Below are 18,309 nucleotides of genomic sequence, written 5' to 3' on the forward strand. Positions count from 1 at the left end.
AGAATTTGAACAAAATAAAATAATTTTTAATCAGAATTGCGCTTGCCATAAAGCCTTGGGACGCTATGAGAAACTTGTTTTAAAATATATTGACTGTAGTCTTTAAAATTCGTTATTCTGCTTTTACATTTTCTTCAATGTTTTCAAGAGTGATGTACCCCTGACTAATCAAAACTGAAAGTAGGCAATACCTATAATCCATTCTCTAGCAGTCGACAGAAGCCGTCTAGCCTTAGTTTATCTTATTCAACCACCTAGCCCTATGTGAGTCGCCAAACTTATCTTTATCTCCCAGCTATAAGTCCATATTGTTGAATCGCCTAAAATTCAAATTGAAATAATAACTTTTTATGTGTAAAATTATGCAGCGCAGCTTTCCTACTCTAGAATCACTCTGCCCCATTTCTTGACCATTGTTTGTTGTGACAAGACAAGTTGAAGACACAGCACCGCGGAATGATGCAAACTTCTTTTAAAGTTTAAAGTAAAATTTTATCAGGACCTCTGAGGTTCAATAACCACTTGAAGAAAACTGATATTTTTACAGTGATTATTTCAGGTATCTGCATGTGCTTTGCCTGTATCATTCTAGATAGACGCGTCTACACATTTTTTAGATTTGAAAGTGAATTTGAAATCATATTTATTATAACCTTAAGTTTAAAAGGTTTGAATTTAATCAACTGTTTTCAGAACCCCTTGATTAGCTTTCATCTTGATCATCAATTATTGCTTACAGGCTACCTAGTCTTATAGATGTAAGCAAATTTTCTACCTATCTTTTTCAGAAGATGCAAGGGGCTGCAATTATGCAGTTTTCAAAGCTGGCGGTTCGTTCCCACAGATTGCTTGAAAACAGATGTTTCATGCAAAGATTATACAGTAACAATTTAAAATTGACCACACCTTCGTACATCATAACCTCATGTTTAAAGAGATGTTATTCACAAAGCAAAAATGATGTGGAAATTAAAGGCAATCCGTTTTTTGAAAAGTACAAGGATAAAATAAGGCATATGCAAAAGTAAGTACCTATATACACCATTATAATATTTTACTACTACCTCTATATGATATTTTGTCGGAATGAATCAGATGCTGAGAATGTAAATCCTTAACTTCCTTTTTTTTCAGATTTAGAAAAATTTCTGATCATTTTGACTTTAAAGGGCATCATGTTCAAGCAGACCTCAAGCAGTTTATTACCTTATCTCTCTCTCTCTCTCTCTCTCTCTCTCTCTCTCTCTCTCTCTCTCTCTCTCTCTCTCTCTCTCTCTCTCTCTCAATGCAAGGAACTTCTGTATTGTTCTGAATATGATTTAGACTTGCATTTCTTTTTGTCACTAAAGATGCACATCAAAATAGAGGATTTGCATTGAAATCAAAATAGCAAAATTTTCTTTAATCCGAAATGAAAATGATAATGTACACATGATGTATTTGGCTAGAGCACAAACAAACTGTACTTATTTATCGGACAATCATCAAGTCTCTCTCAGGATGGGGTTCCTGACCTCCCATAGTGGGCATGGAGGCACTTAGTGTGTCTTCTATCCCCCTATATCTGTTTTTCAACATGCTTCCTGTCTTTGTCTTTGAATGAGATTACTTGGAATTAGAGGTGCCTAAATGAGTCAATAAAATGGTGATAAAGAGAGTAAATCTGACTCATGAATGAACAACACCAAAAAAAAAAAGACGTTTCGGACGCGCGCGCACACACACACACACACACATTTACACATTTTCATCTATATTATTATGACAATCTAATATAAATATAAAATATATATATGTATTTTGTGTTTACTTGAAAAAGGCCAAAGGCTGAAACGTCGTTTTTTAAAATGTTGTTCATTCATGAGTCAGATTTACTCCCTTTATCTTTATCTCCATGAGATTACTTGGTTTTGTCCTGGCCCTGTCTGGATACCCTGGTTGGGAGGGAAACAGTTAAATGTATAGTTCAGGCCTGTAAATTGTAAATCTTCCGACAATTGTCGGATTACCGACAGTACTATTTTTCTCGATACATTCTTTTAAGTGCTGACATTCTTTTAAAAAAAGGTAAAGTAAAAATCTAATTCCCATTGTCAAAAGACAGAACCAATAAAAAGAAAATAAAAGAGTTTTATTTTGAGTCTCAAAAAGAAATCAGTTTTTATTCTGTTTCGAGCGCCGAATAAAAAAAAAACAAACCCAGAAACTTTGTATTTGTCACGTCAAAGACAAAACAAACTTGTCAGCTAGGTATATTATCATTCCATCTTGTCAATTATCACCCACTGCACACTGCTGGCGTGGATGTATTCACTGCCTACTACGCCACAGACGAGAGAGAGGGGTGGCAGTGTCTTGTCTTATCACAAGTCGTCGAACACACGCGTAGTCAGTATCAACTGATACACACAGCGTGTGTCGGACCGGGCAGTTTCGCTCTACTTTGCTTCTGACACACACACATTACTGTGCGGCTATGTGGTCTAGTGGTATGACACTCGCTTTCGGATCGGAAGGTCCTGAGTTTGAGCCTCGCTCAGTGCATAGTTGAGTCCTTGGAAACGACTCTTTACTCACATTCTCTCACCGTATTCAGGTGTAAAATAAGTACCTGGCCGTTAACAGCGTTGTCTTTGTCCGAAAAATTGTAATATCGCATAACAGGCGGCATGTCCCGTCCTACATGTTAAATGTTGCTGTTGACCAGGGACCCCTTGTAAAGCGCTTTGAGCACATTTGGTGGATATTGCACTATATAAAAGCTCAATTTTTAAATTTATTATTATTCCGGTTTGCTATCTCCGGTCCTTCTCTTTCTTTGTTTCCATATGAAAGACAACCGGAGTAATGAATGTGAAATAAATATTTTTCTTCGAAAGGTGATTGACTGCTCTCAGCGGAACGACTGTGATTGTTTAAATTTTTCTCTTTTTCCTCCTTCACACACGACCGCACCTCTTCCTCCTCCTCCTCCTCCTCCTCCTCCTCTTCTTCTTCTTCTTCTTCTTCTTCTTCTTCTTCTTCTTCTTCTTCTTCTTCTTCTTCTTCTTCTTCTTCTTCTTCTTCTTCTTCTTCTTCTTCTTCTTCTTCTTCTTCTTCTTCTTCTTCTTTTATAAGAATTAATCCAAATAAACGAAAGAATAAGCTTAAAAATGTAACACAAACAGGAGCGAAGATAAAGCAGCTTCTCGTGTCAAGCATTATATATACATCCTTCAAAATGGTAGGAATTGTTCTCTTCCTTTCATTTTACAACTAACTAAGACCTGGGACCAGGTTAATTGGGGTTTTTTTGGGGGGTAACCATAAAATAAGGACCTGCTTATTGTATTATAAATGGGTTGGGGAAAGTGACATGTCAAGTCAATTGACGTGTCAATGTCATATCTGTGTTGTGTTCCATATTTGTGTCCTGTTAGTCTATTGTCGTGTGTTCAAAAAAGTTCTGACAATTTTTTCACCAACCATTTACAGGCCTGATAGTTACAGTTATGGGAGTTGATATTTTTGTCTCGTAAATCATCTCTCTGTTATGCACTGTATTATTTTTGTTTTACATATATATGATTTGTAAACATTTGAGTGTGTTCCTCTTAGTGGGGACCTGTGCTTGTGTCAGGATTAGACATTTAGATGATCTCAAAGTACACTGATAGTGTGTCTTGGAATCTACATCTGTTCCCTCTTTGAACTAATTCCCCTTTGTCTTCCTTTTTCTTATGTACTTTAATTGTAATTCTAGAACTTTTTACTATCCCATTTTCTTCCTTTTTACTGGCGCTGATTTGACTTCAATGTGTTGCAAGCGCCATAAAACCTTTAAAAACAAACAACCAATTAAGTCTATGAATAAATTGACTATAAAGAGAGCATATAAGTATCCCATCTCTTATTGTTTTAACTGAAGCAATAAATGCAAAAACGGTTCACTGTTGACAACAAATTTCCTTTTGTTAATAATGAAAAGAAAATCTTAGATTCATTGTAATTTTCCTTTTCTTTATCAGTACAAATCCAGAGGAATATGAGGAAAAAATGAAAGATCTCGCTAAAAGGCTACAGCCTCAAGTATCAGATAAAAGGAAGGAGTCTGGTGGCATTGGTGATTCAGAGAATTGCTCATCCAAACCAGTCAAAATAGCCCGGCCATCAGAAGCTGCTAGAGCAGGAGTTGGCATGACCAAAACTAAGGTGCAGTATTTGAAATGATTTAGAAAATTGGGGCATATACTCCTGTCTTTAATGTAAATCACTTCTTTTTCATGTGTGTAAAGAACTAACTAAAAGCAGTAATAGAGATTTTCAAGCTGCTTTGGTATGAAATTTTGCTTGAAAAACGTCTGCTCCAGAAATGTTTTTGTATAACCTTTAACATTAATATTAATAATGCTCCTTCATCATCAGACTCAAGTATGGTCCTAGGTTGGAAAGTGAACCGTGCTTGTCACTGAGGTGCTCAGATGCAAAGTATATTAACGACCAATACAAAAATAACATTCTCATATTTGAGTAAAAGAATATCTTTAGTTTTTGCTATATTATCAAATTGAGAAGAACTAACTTCTCTACTGTATTTACTATTTCCATTGTAGCACCCTGTTTCACATTGGATTGTCGTCAATTTGAATTCTATCTAAATTACTGAAGACAGCCCTTGAATCCAAAGTGTTTTTGCTTTTCTGGGTACAAATTATCAATATGTCAGAGTAAATTTGCACACTTCAGTCTGAAACAAGCTTAAGTCCAGCACAAATTTGAGTCTGGCTTTGATGTATTGTCCTATAAATTAAAAATGAAAATTCAAACATTTGGAGAGAAAAAAATCAAATATGAAAATTACAGTCCTCTGAAATATCTGTACATTTCGACTATTGTAAAATATCATTTAATATTTGTGTATAGAAATGGATAGGACTTAATTATTTTTAATTTGAATTCTTGAAATGGGAAGAAACATCTTTCATTCACTTGTCCTCTTAATGATTTAATTTATCACTTCATTTATTTGTTTTCAGTGCAACACTTATTATTCATCCTTGCTTAGACAAAATATTTAAGATGAGCTAGATATTAAGATGCATGGAGTGGAGATGGGCGCTGCACAGTCTATCCTGCCCACTGAAAGGAGTCATGGGAAGTTGATAAAAAATTTTAAGCCATACCGGATTGGTCAAGGCCTGGGTTAACAATGGCCGTGCATACCATTGGTCAAATCCAGGATGGACGTAGAATATTGGATACTGGAGACATATCCAAAATCAAACTACCAACTACAGGAGTAGCAATTGGAACTTGGAATGTTTGTACACTTTACGCAGTTGGAAAAACAGCTGAACTAACCAATGAGCTGAAACGCTACACATGGGACATTATAGGCCTTGATGAAACAATCACGATCACGATGGAAGGACATAAAATATGGTATTCAGGTAATGAAGAGTTCCTCAACGCAGGGTTGCCTTTATAGTAAAGAAGGAAACTATTAACACCATTATAGAATGCACAACCGTGTTTAGCAGAATAATTACCATCGAGTTGTTGCTCATCCCAACAAGATTATAATTGTACAAGTATATGCAGCAACATCAGATTATGGGGATGAAGATATAGAAAAGTTCTATGAGAATATAGAGAAAACAATTCCCAAAGAAAGCTATACCCATAGTACAAGGAGACTGGAATGCAAAAATGGAACCAGACTCATATCCAAACTGGGCCGGCACTGTAGGGTGTTTTGGAATATGAGCAACCAATGGCCAGAGATTACTAGGATTTGCTAAAGCCCACAAACTGGCACCTGCAAACACATCACATCCACACAAAGCAAAGAGAATAACAACTTGACATTCCCCTGATGGAGATTCACACAATCAAATTGATTTTATAATGCCCCACAACGCTTTAAGTCGAGTATTAACAAGGCTATAGCAAGAAGTGCCCCAGGGCATATGTTGGGAGTGACCACGATCTTGTGTTGTGCCGACTCAAATTAAGATTGCAATCAAAACGTGACAGAAAAATAAGATTAAAATTCGTCATTGAGAAACTGAAGGATCCAAATATTGCAGAGATTTTTTAGGCTGAAGTTGGTGGAAAGTTTGCAGCTCTAAACTTAAAAGACAATGACATTGAGACTTTATCGGGAAACATCAATGAGGTACTGGGCTCGACAACGGAAGAAGTTCTTGGATACAAACGCAATAAAATTAAACTATGGATAACCAATGATGTACATGAGCTATGTGACAAAAGAAGAGAACTGAGGAACCATAATTATCTAAACAAAGAAGCCAGAAAAGGATATACACAATGTAACACACAGGTTAGAAAGGAATTGGTGAAAGCGAAAGAGAAATGGGTGGATGACCAATGTTTCAATTTAGACATAGGAATGAGATGCGGGGGTAATCTATGACGTGTCTTTGGTACATTGAAGATGCTCACCAAAACAAGTCATGCTAAATCGAGCATCATAGAAGATGAAAATGGAATCCTATTAACAACTAAGAAAGAAATAATAAACAGATGGACAGAGTACTGCAATGACTTATATAATGTGAAGCTTAATACGAACAACTCAACATTTGATACAAACCTTGAAGATAGAGAAATAGACACTACCCCATCAATATTAAGAGGGGAAGTGGAGAGTGTAATAAAGAGTCTAAACAATAATAAATCACCTGGAATAGACAATACACATCAGAACAAATAAAAAGTGGTGGGGAACAAACAATATCAGCACTTACAATACTCTGTCAGAGAATATTGGAACAAAAAAACATTGCCTAAAACGTGGACACAATTGCATGTGATACCTCTCCCAAAAAAAGGGTAATCTCAAGAAATGTAGCAATTACCGAACAGTCAGCCTCATCAATCATCCCAGCAAGATAATGTTAATGCATTATCCTAAACAGGCTGAAAAATAGGTCGGAAGAAATACTTGCAGAAGAACAAGCAGGATTCAGGGCAGGGAGAACCACAGTCCAGCAGGTGTTCAATTCTTAAATTCTTACAGAGAAATGCCTACAGCACCAAAAAGAGTTATTCCACAACTTTATAGACTTCAAGAAAGCATTTGACAGAGTTTGGCATGACGACAAAATCATCCAAACAATAGAAGTATTATATATGAACACCACCAGTGCTGTCCTTTATGACAACCAACAAGGACCTTTTTTTCTTTCAAAACAACGGTTGGAGTTAAACAGGGGTTCATACTCTGCCCAACCTTATTTAACATATGCCTCGAAAGAATACAAGAAACCATCCAGAACCAGCAGTTTTCTACCACCATTGGGGGCAGGGAAATATGTAACTTATGTTTTACTGATGACATTGACCTCATCGCACACAGTGAACAAGAATTACAGCTTTTTACCAACATTCTGAACCAGGCAGCTTCTAAGTACAGTATGAAAATCAACACAGATAAATCATAGACTAGTCAACAGCCAAGGTGATGCCAAAGCTAATTTCACCCTAAATGGCGAGGCACTGCAACAGGTTACAATCTTCAAATATCTTGGAGTGTTGATGACCAAAGATGGAACGAGTGTAATAGAAGTCAAATCAAGGATAGGCATGGTGATAGTGGTATTTTCTATGCCTTTGATTTGGTCTTTAGAAATGCACTTATTTCACTCGATATATTTTTAATGTGTTGCTTACTTCTCAATTTTTCATAATGTTCTTCTCAGAGTCTTGATTCTGTTATGAAAATGGAACTCATTGAAGACAAAACAGCTGATGAAATAACTAAGGTAAGTATTTGGAAAAATTTTAAAAACACACTTAAAGAAGGTATTAATCCAATCTTCCGTCTTTTTATTTTTTCTTCTTCAAATTTTCAATAATTGCCATATCAATATGGTGGCTGTCTCAAGCCAAAGAGACAACTCTGCCAAAACCATGATTCTTAAGGTGATGTTCAATTATTCTATTTCTACCCATATTCATGTTGTTAACACAATAATATATATGTCACACAAATGATGTGTTTTTACATAAGTTAACACCATGTTTATGTGGACTTAATTGTATTAGTGTGTTGTATTTGTCAGATTAATCATCTAGTGATGCAAGTCTTGCTTGCATTGTGTCTCTGATTCCTTGTATTATATAAGAAAAATAATTGCTATCGAGAAGACATTTTATAATTGCATGATAGGCTCTCAAATGAACAGAGGTTGGGATAGTGTCCTTTTGTTGAGGAAAGTGGTATATTTATCTGTGGACAAAAATTTTACTTTTGCCTACTTGCCATTTAATTTTTGCCAGTATACACCCCCACCATTGTTTCAATTGAAATCAGGCACAAGTTCATTTCTTAAAAGAGAAATACAGTGATAGGAATGAGAATATGACAGAACCCAATTTAATCAATAATTCCGTCTGAGTTCTGAAATTCTTTAGTTAAGCAATTATGAAACTTTTCCAACTAATTGCATTAACAGCTGAGTCAGTATTTTACTTAAGCTAGTCTAAAATTGTTCTTTTTAAAATTATTTTAGCATTGTTGTGCCCATTGTAAACATTTTAATGTCTCTCTCCTCACAGATTTGGAACCAATACCATAGTGGTAAAGACTGTATATTTACTGTCCTTAAGGTAATATTTTATAATTGCTGACCTATCACGAAAAAATATGTTGCTAGAACTACAATTCTCTTAATTGTTATGGACATCAATATTACCATTCTCAGTAAATACATTTTATGCTTAACAATACCTGAACATTTCATAAAAAAACTAAGGCTTTTTTTTTAAACAAACATTTTTAATATATGTCCAGGCGGTGTCAATATCAGTGTTAAGATCTAAAAACTAACAAATAAACTTTAACATTTTAAAAAATTCAATTTTGCAGGGTGAAACATCAATGAAATGAGTAGTAGTTCACTGCTGCAAGTTATAGGTCACTAAAAAAAGACTTAATTTATTATTTTTTTCAGAATCATGAATATCAAAATTTACAAGACAAGTCAAAAGAATGTCCTTTGGTAAGTTAAATTTCACTCAATATACAGTGCTGTCTGCAAGAGGTCAACTTGTTTGATGTCATTCATCGTTTAGAGTTAACATCTTTATTACTGCTACCCTAGAGGCCCCAATAGCTCAGTGGTAGATCACTCACTTTACACACAAAGGGACCTTGATGGACCATGGGTGTCGAGAATTTTTTTGTCTGACCCCTTGTCCACCAAGCAGTGATTGTGTAGCTGAGTCTGTTGGATCTTGTTGAAAGTACTTTGCGATAGATTAGCATCCTATCCTAAGGGTAGCAAGCAATTGCTACTGTCCTTTTAACACTATGGAAACGGGGATAAACTCCGGCTCCATTGGCCTTATGACTCTGAAGGACTATTATTTTTTTTTGTATTCCTGCTACCCAGTGGTTACAACAAGAATTCTGCTTAAAGTCAACTGACATTGTCAAAGAATAAGTCATAGCATGAATTAAAGAGGGGGAGCAAGATTGATGAGAAGGATGTTAATTACCTATTTCTCTGCGACCGGCATTAAGATTGCTAGCTTTGATTGCATTATAATTGGTGAAATATCATTGTGTCAACTGACATAAAAGAAAACAGAAAATGATAGTTTTTATATAGCACTCTATCCACAAAATTAGCTCAAAGCACTTTAAAAGGTATCCCAAGACAACAACACCATTTGAACATGTTTTGGCACTCCTATGATTTTAATTTTTCAACGGAGATAATGCTGTTGCCAGCCAAGTACTCATTTTACCTGTGAAAATGGTTAGAGAATGAGTAATAAGCCTTTTTCAAAGATTTGACCTTGCACTGTTCACAACGGAACTCAAACCAGGGACCTACAGTTCAGAAGACAAGTGTCATACTAGAAAAAAAAAATTGAACTTTTATATAGCGTGATATCCACTAAATGTGCTCAAAGCGCTTTACAAGGGGTCCCTGGCCAACAGCAACACTTAACATGTAGAACGAGACATGGCGCCTGTTAGGCGATATTACAATTTTTTCTGACAGAGACAACGCTGTTAACAGCCAGGTACTCATTTTACATCTGAGTACAGTGAGAAAATGTGAGTAAAGAGCCTTTTCCCAGGACTCAACTATGCGCCGAGTGAGGCTCGAACCCAGGACCTTCTGATCTGAAAGCGAGTGTCATACCACAAGACCACATAGCTGGAGTGTTTGATGACAGGGGACATAAATCTTAATCATAAATACTTTTTTAAAACTTTGATATCGAAGTCATCAATCTTTTGGCATAGCATGAATTAACTTGTTCGGAAACGCAATTTTTAAAAACTGAAGATTGTAACATTACCCTATTCAGAAGGCTTCATGCAATTGTTACAGAGAGAATCCGGGTCTTACAGGTAAAGATATTCTTTTCCTGTTGTGGCTATGTTGATTTTAAGGAATTATGTCTCTCAAGAAATCTTCTTTTTTTTTTCTATGGTATTATATCAGTTTGATCAAGGGTTTGAAATAGATTAGTACCTAACTCTTTCTTTTCAGTTTGTTTTTCCCATTCGGAGAAAGGATGGTCTTGAGATGATCCTCACACAGTTTGACAGACATGATGTATACTTCACTCCATTAGCCATGTTTCAGGTAATTTATTATCAATGACATCACATCTTTATAGGGGAAATGTGATAGACAGACATCTTAGCCTCTTCCCCCCCCCTTCTCCCTATCTCTCTCTCTCTCTCTCTCTCTCTCTCTCTCTCTCTCTCTCTCTCTCTCTCTCTCTCTCTCTCTCTCTCTCTCTCTCTCTCTCTCTCTCTCTCTCTCTTTCTCTCATAGATACAATGAGGTGGTTAAGACTTACCACCTAGTTGAATCTTCTTCCCCTCTCTTTCTCTTTCTCTCTCTCTTTCTCTCTCTCTCTCTCTCTCTCTCTCTCTCTCTCTCTCTCTCTCTCTCTCTCTCTCTCTCTCTCATAGATACAATGAGGTGGTTAAGACTTACCACCTAGTTGAATCTTCTCTCTTCCCTCTCTCTCCTTCTCTCTCTCTCTCTCTCTCTGTCTCTCTCTCTCTCTCTCTCTCTCTCTCTCTCTCTCTCTCTCTCTCTCTCTCTCTCTCTCTCTCTCTCTCTCTCTCTCTCTCTCTCTCTCTCTCTCTCATAGATACAATGAGGTGGTTAAGACTTACCATTAACCTAGTTGAATACAAGATAGATAATTCGTAAGATGAAGATACACGTTAGTTTGTCATTATCCTTGTTTAACTTTAGATCTCATTGAATGTCTTATCGAATCCCAGGTCCACAGTATCTGGTTCCCCCATTATTAATTCAATCAAGGTAATACTGCCGTAAATTATCTTCTGTCTAGAAGTACATGTTGCTGCCTATTTTACCATGTTCCCTTACAGATGATTTTTTTAAAACTGTTTTTGTTTAGCCAAATTATGCCAACATTTCCTATCTTAAAGAAAAGTGTAAAATTTTATCTTTACCAGCTGGTTAAGGAAGACTCTCCACCTTGCTTGACATTAAATCACTTCACAGAATTGATGGACGACAAAGGTAAATAGGATGGTAACTTGAATTGCATGGATATTTAACAGTGGCTTAGATTTTTGTAATTTATATGTCAACATTACAATCAGATAAAGGTCTATCACTAATTATTATTGAGTAGCTGACATGTTGCAAAGTACTTTATGTGATAACTAGTTTAGGCAAAGAAGTGCCCATTTTATACAGTATTTGATGAGAAGCTGTAATAAAGAATGAAATAACTCCAATACTTTTTTCTAATAACAGTAGATGACAGTCTTGACTGTCACTGAAAATTTCGAGTATAATTTTATGTCAGAGATAATTCTTGACCAAACAGTATTTTGGACAAGGAGCAAAATTCCTCCTTTTTTTATATTTCTCACCTTGCTGTAAAAGAAATTATTGAGAAACTTTCCTTGTTTAACTGTGCTGAATTTTATTTTCGAGTCTGACTGATTTAATTGTATATTTCTTTATAGGTATTGTTCTGATGTCCGGCCAATATGATGAAAAAGTATTGGTAAGTAACTGTGACATCCGCAGCAGATTTAAACAATATGCTGTGTGGCTTGCCAGCACCAGTGCATATGTGCTGCTTTGTATTAACTGATCTGAGTTCTACTGAATCAAACTAGCAGAAAGTCATCCCACTCGGGTCAAATCTAACCTCAAATTTTGACCATCTCTTATTCTTGAATTGATTTTTTAAAGATTTTTTTTTCTTTCATCGAGTCCTTCAGAGCCATGGAGCTGGAGTTTATCCTGGTTTATGTTAAGATAAACCAACATTAACAATTGCTTGCTACCCTTTAAATAGGATTTATGTATATCATTGTATACTTTATACCAGATATATAAGAGCCAGCTATCTAATCATGGCTTGTTGAACAGAGAACCTCCTAATCAATTCATTTTATTGCCAGAGTGTAAGCATTTGCTGGAATCATTGGACAAAGTCAGGCTTTTTAAAATGTCGCATTGTAACTCTGATAATGCTCTGGATTTTCTTGTTAAAGTTGAGCAATAAATGCAAGTGATGCTACAAGATTCAAAAGAACAATCCACTATTAATGATTTTTTAAAACCTATTTCCCACCACTAGATCTAGGCAGTGTGAAAATCGTGAAGAAAGAGCGAGAGAGAGAGAAATTTTTAATGACTATAAAAAACAAAACAAACAAACAATTGGTCTTTACCTCGCCTGTATCAGTGAAATAGGAGACAGCTTTTACTCGAGTAATACCCTCAAGGGAAATAACCAATGATATTAAAACCTGCCACTTTCCTACTCACTTCATCTCTTGTTAAAACCTTTTCTTCAACCTACTGAGTAGTCTTTCTATTACTGACTATTTTAGGCTGCTCAGGAATAGCAAGAACTCGGAAATAGCGAGTAATCAGGGCAAGACCCGTCAAACTCACTATTTCCGAGTTCTACTTTATAAATGATATTATTTCAGTTGTTAGATTTTCGCTTGCCCATGTTTATATTTCCATGGAGTCGACTTTTTTACTTTTTTTTTTGTACGGCTATGTGGTCTTGTGGTATGACACTCGCTTTCAGATAGGAAGGTCCTGGGTTTGAGCCTGAGCCTCGCTCGGCGCATAGTTGAGTCCTTGGAAAAGACTGTTTACTCTCACCATACTTGAGTGTAAAATGAGTACCTGGCCGTCAACAGCGTTGTCTCTGTGGGAAAAATTGTAATATCGCCTCTCAGGCGTCATGTCTCGTTCTACATGTTACATGTTGCTGTTGGCCAGGGACCCCAAGTAAAGCGCTTTGAGCACATTTAGTGGATATTGCGCTATATAAAAGCTCAATTAAAAAAAAATTTGGACTAATCATTGCTTTTTTGCTCTATACTTATACTTTTTAAACTGCTTTGTCTCAACATTACTCTTTTGTACTTAGAATCTAATGGTCAATTTGCATCTCTGAGACCTTGAATTTGATACAAAATTTGTCCATGTTGCACCCAATTAGTAGAGGTATTGTCGCTAGTCAATTTTTATGGAAGTCTATATTATTTTACATAATCTTAACATAACATAATCCCAACATTGCTCTTTGTGCTTAAATAAAAATCTACTGGATATTGTGCGTCTTTCTGAGACTTTTTATTTGATACCAAATTTGTCAGTGTAGCCTAATTAGCAGAGATGTTATCACTATAGGGGCTTTTTGAATTTGTGGGCATGTTACATTATCCGGAAATTGTCAAATGTAGGACGTTCCAAAAATTAAGTCAACTCTTTAATTAACATACTCTAATATTGTATGATGGTCTCTGCAAAAGAATTTTGAAGATAGATATACCCTATGTAAAGTTATTGGATTTTTTATCTAAATTCAGCAGTTTTACAGTCACAGTCTCTGAGAATAAAATACAAAGGCATATAAGGCTCAGTTTTGACCTAAGAAATTCTCTGAAACTTTTTTCCTAATCAACCAATTCTGGCGAAACATATACCATTGGAATTTTCTTGCTTAGCTGCTTTTAATGACATGTGTTTGGAGGATATATAAATGATTCTCTAAGTCCCTATCATTAGCTGTTTCACTTGGCCACATTAGCCATACTTTGGAACATTGAATGTAATTAAAATTTCAATCACTACTTTAATATTTTGTTTGTTTTTTGTTTTTGTTTTTCTAACAGACCCAACAATTAGCCCTGAGTTTGGTCCAACAAGTCAGCATATTTTATGGAAAAAACTCCAAGTTTTATCACCTGGTGCAGAAATTCAATCATACCCCAGAAAAATTTGATTACAATGAATTAGTAGAAGCTTTCAAAAGTTTACCACAATATGACATGCAATAAATGAGCGTTTTGTTTGAGTGTGAGTTTGTGTGTGTGTGTTTGTGTGTATCTTTTTATATGTTTGATATGTTTTGTTTTTTTCTTTGACAAAATAATTATTCATTTATATACAGTCCTTTTCATTCAAAGGCATTTTTATATACTTGAAAATAAAATATCTTTGATTGTTAACTTTTAAAGAATGTGTATGACAAAGTAATTCTTCACTAGCAATTGGAACTAGTCGCTTCGAGATAAACTTTATTTTTTAAAGTAAAACAAAATTGAACAAGGCAGTTTTTAGGGGGGTCTGTTTTTTATTTATTCTCTGATATGACCTTAAATGATATTACTATTACATGTTAAACTCCTGAAATAAAATAATAAAAATAATAATATTGTGATCAAGGTTTACTCAGTCTTATGTGACATAGGTAATGACTTATCAATCTTCCTCTTGAATTAACAAAAATTAACCGGTGATTACAGAATAGAAGTATTTTTACTTAGGCCAGGTGGCTCCTTATGGAGCATATGGCAGCAACAACTTTCCTCCATCCAAATCTCACATGGGTTATCCTCTCTGTTTAGATGATTCCATGTCCCTTGATTGCTCACAAAGTTGAAGGTCTTCAGCTGGGCGGGTCTTCTGATCTCCCATGGTGGGTTAAGAGATCACTGTTGTTCTGCCCTATCCTTCATAACTGTTTACTTTCCATGTTGCTCTCTGTCTTTGTTCTGCAGCTGTCTCATTTTGTGGTATGACAATCGCCTTTAGATCAGAAGGTCCAGGGTTCAAGTCCTGTTCTGGGCAGTACATAGTTAAGTCATTGGAAAAGACTCTAAACTCACATTCTCTCACAGTACTCCTGTGTAAAATGAGTACCTGACTCTTAACAGCATTATCTCTGTCAAAAAAATTGTATTATCGCCTAACAGGTGTCATGTCTCGACCTACATGTTAAGTGCTGCTGTTGGCTAAGGGCACCCTGTAAAGCGCTTTGAGCACATTTAGTGAATGGTTATTAGTTTTGATTATATTGTGCTTGTAAACACTTGAGTGTACATTTCAAAAAAAGGATCCTTTCCTTGTGCCTCGATGGGACTTTAAGGTTTATGTCAAAATAGGCATCTTCTGACCTTCTGTGGTGGGCAATGAGGTCACTTGATATTTTTCTTATCCCCCATAATGTTTTTTCTCTCCATGTTGCTCTCTATCTTCGTTCTGGATTGAGATTGCTCAGTATTTTTTCCAGATCATGGTGGGAACCCTTAGCTGGGAGAAAGACAGCCAAATGTATAATACCTTTTTTAGAGAGATGATATTTTTTTTCTATCATCTTTCTGTTTTGTACTTTTATAGTTTTTAGTTTTGAATATGTTAACATTTGAGTGTATCCTTCATGGCGGGATAATTTGCTTGTGCCTGGACTTTCTGGTAATGTCAAATAATCACATCTACAACTTTTTCTTTTTCACCTTCCTTTTCACTGGCATTAAAATGACCTTATAGTGTTGCAAGCACTGTAAAAAGTCTAAAAACAAACAAAATAGGCACATTGGTGGATTGCTCATGGAATCTTCTTTTCCGTATTTGAACCACTTCCCTTTGTCCTGCTTTTTCTTCAGTGCTTTTAACTTCATATTTACAAATTTTCCTCCATCATCATCCGTTCCATTGTCGTTGAAATGACTTAATAGTGTGGCAAGCCCCGTAAAACCTCTGTAATGAAAAAAGAAGCAGATCTCCATGTTTTTTAGCCTTTCCATTCTCGTTCATTTTCAACTCGGTATCAAACTCTGTCCATTAACATTACTTGTTGGTTTCCAATTCACTTCCATTTCCATCTCTGGATCAAAGACAGAACAGGTTCCTGATTTGCCTTTTGCCACAACTCCTCATTATTTATTCTGTACAAACATTTAGGAAAGTTTATATAATGTATCTTTAGCTGTTGTGTCTGGGCCAGTCTTCAAGTTTCGAAGAGCCACGAAGAACAGCCTTTACATTTGTATTGAAGATGCAGTGTTGATCTCTTCAGATGACCAAGCCCTGTTGAGGATGGCAAAAGCTGATCTTATTTTTGTTTTGTTTTTAATTAGGACATTCACATCTTTATTTATATCCCCTTTGCTCCTACCACACTGCCCAGATACTATCAAGAAAGTCAAGTCATTTGTTTATCTGGGTAGTCACAGATGTCTTAGTCTTAGGCTTTATTAAAAGCCTCTTATCCTGTAAGAAGTTGAAAGAAAATGGCTATTGTATTAACTAAATGATCACAAAATGCGATTTAAGTTGTCACCATCTAAAAGTTGTGGTCTGGACCTCGTCAATACCAACATACTTTTTTCAAAATGCATTGATATCATTTTGATACCACTTGCTTGACTTACATTATGAATGACTCGTTTCAAACGGTATCGGGACACACATTTATAAAGCTGCTTATGTCAAATCCGTTTTATTTTCAAAACGTATGATTTGGACAAGGATTTTTTTTTAATCACCCTGTCTCCATTCTCCCGCTTTTTCTAAAATGTTGGGAAAAGCTTATCTTCAAACAGTGTCACATCTAACAAAATTCCCTTTATTCATCCCATGGGGGGAATTCTTCTCTAGGGTCTTTTCCAAGGGAAGACTGGAATAGTCCAGGCACCAACTGCAGTGCAGCGCCGCAAATTGAGCAAGGGCGAGGTGACTTGCTCAAGGTCACAGAGCACTGCGGTGGGTGATCAAACTCGATACCTTTCGGGTAAGAAGCAAGGACCCAACCGTTGAGCCACGCTGAAAAAAAAAATGATTAAATCCTTTGTTGTTTAGCGTTTCAGAGCATATAAGGAAATGTTTACAAACTGTCCAGGACATGCTAATACTCATATGGTGTTGGTGTGTTTCTGTCAGACCTCTGCCTCATGACCTGCACTGGCTGCCTGTTTAGAAAAGGATTAAATTCAGAGCTTCCATAATATTAGTATTAGTTTAACGCTGCCAACCATGGATTGTTCCAGTTACAGTTCCCCCACACATAGGTAAGAATCATAAAAGGACAGAATATGACACCTGACTCCACTTAGAGCACATCCGCCCTAAAATGCATCCTATTCTGATCGTTTCAAGTCATTTTGGTGGATAGTTAAAGAATTTAAGGGCAGGATAATTATTAAGTACTTTATTGCCTAAATCATTCAAGGCTATGAAATATGTATACATAAATTGGTGACTTTATATTTATAATAATAATAATAATAACAATTATTATTATTATTATTATTATTATTATTATTATTATTATTATTATTATTATTGTGATAATATCAATAATAAGAAGAAGAATAAGACATATCTTACATTTGATATTTTCAAAAATAAAAATGGAGCTACTCGAATGTCCTCGTCCTTTCGTGGTCAGTGTTTGTGTTGTGTGATGCAATCGAGGGTTCTGGGTGAGGTTCCTGACCTCCCATAGTGGGCAGGGGGTACATACTGTGTCTTCTATCCCCTTATATTATATGTTTTCCAACATGCTTTCTGTCTTTGTCGTGGAATGAGATTACTTGGTTTTGTCCTGGCCGGAGTCCCAGCTGGGAGGGAAACAGTCAAATGCATAGTTATTGTTTTGGGAGATGATATTTTTGTCCTTGTAAATCATCTCTCTGTTATGTATTATTATATTTGTTATTTTGAATGTATGATGTAAGCATTTGAGTGTATTCCTCTTTGTTGGATTTTGTGCTTGTGTCCGGATGAGACTTATACGTGATCTCAAACTAAGTACATTGGTGGTATGCTCTTGGAATCTACACCTGATCCCATTTCCCCTATGTCTTACTTTTTCTTGGGTGCTGTAATTGTAATTCTAGAACTTTTTACTATCCCATTTTCTTCCTTTTTACTATCCCATTTTCTTCCTTTTTACTGGCGCTGGTATAACCTAAATGTGTTGCAAGCGCCGTAAAACCCTTAAAAACAAAACAAACAATCGATGGTCCCAAGC

At 35.8% G+C, this 18,309-nt stretch overlaps 1 protein-coding gene across 1 annotated transcript; it reads left to right on the forward strand.

The window, feature by feature from the left end:
* Positions 1–124: 124 nt before the first annotated feature.
* LOC144962148 (ATP synthase mitochondrial F1 complex assembly factor 1-like) lies at positions 125–14,707 on the forward strand. The gene is made up of 10 exons (XM_078895096.1): positions 125–264; positions 789–1,024; positions 4,008–4,191; positions 7,704–7,766; positions 8,563–8,613; positions 8,958–9,005; positions 10,515–10,610; positions 11,465–11,531; positions 11,987–12,027; positions 14,168–14,707. The coding sequence occupies exons 2-10, from the start codon at positions 792–794 to the stop codon at positions 14,330–14,332; spliced, it is 948 nt and encodes a 315-aa protein (XP_078751222.1). The 5' UTR covers positions 125–264; positions 789–791; the 3' UTR covers positions 14,333–14,707.
* The last annotated feature ends 3,602 nt before the right edge of the window (positions 14,708–18,309 follow it).

This window comes from Berghia stephanieae, chromosome 1 (assembly GCF_034508935.2).
Source record: "Berghia stephanieae isolate SIO BIC M18660-M18661 chromosome 1, UCSD_Bste_1.3, whole genome shotgun sequence".
NCBI lineage: Eukaryota > Metazoa > Mollusca > Gastropoda > Nudibranchia > Aeolidiidae > Berghia > Berghia stephanieae.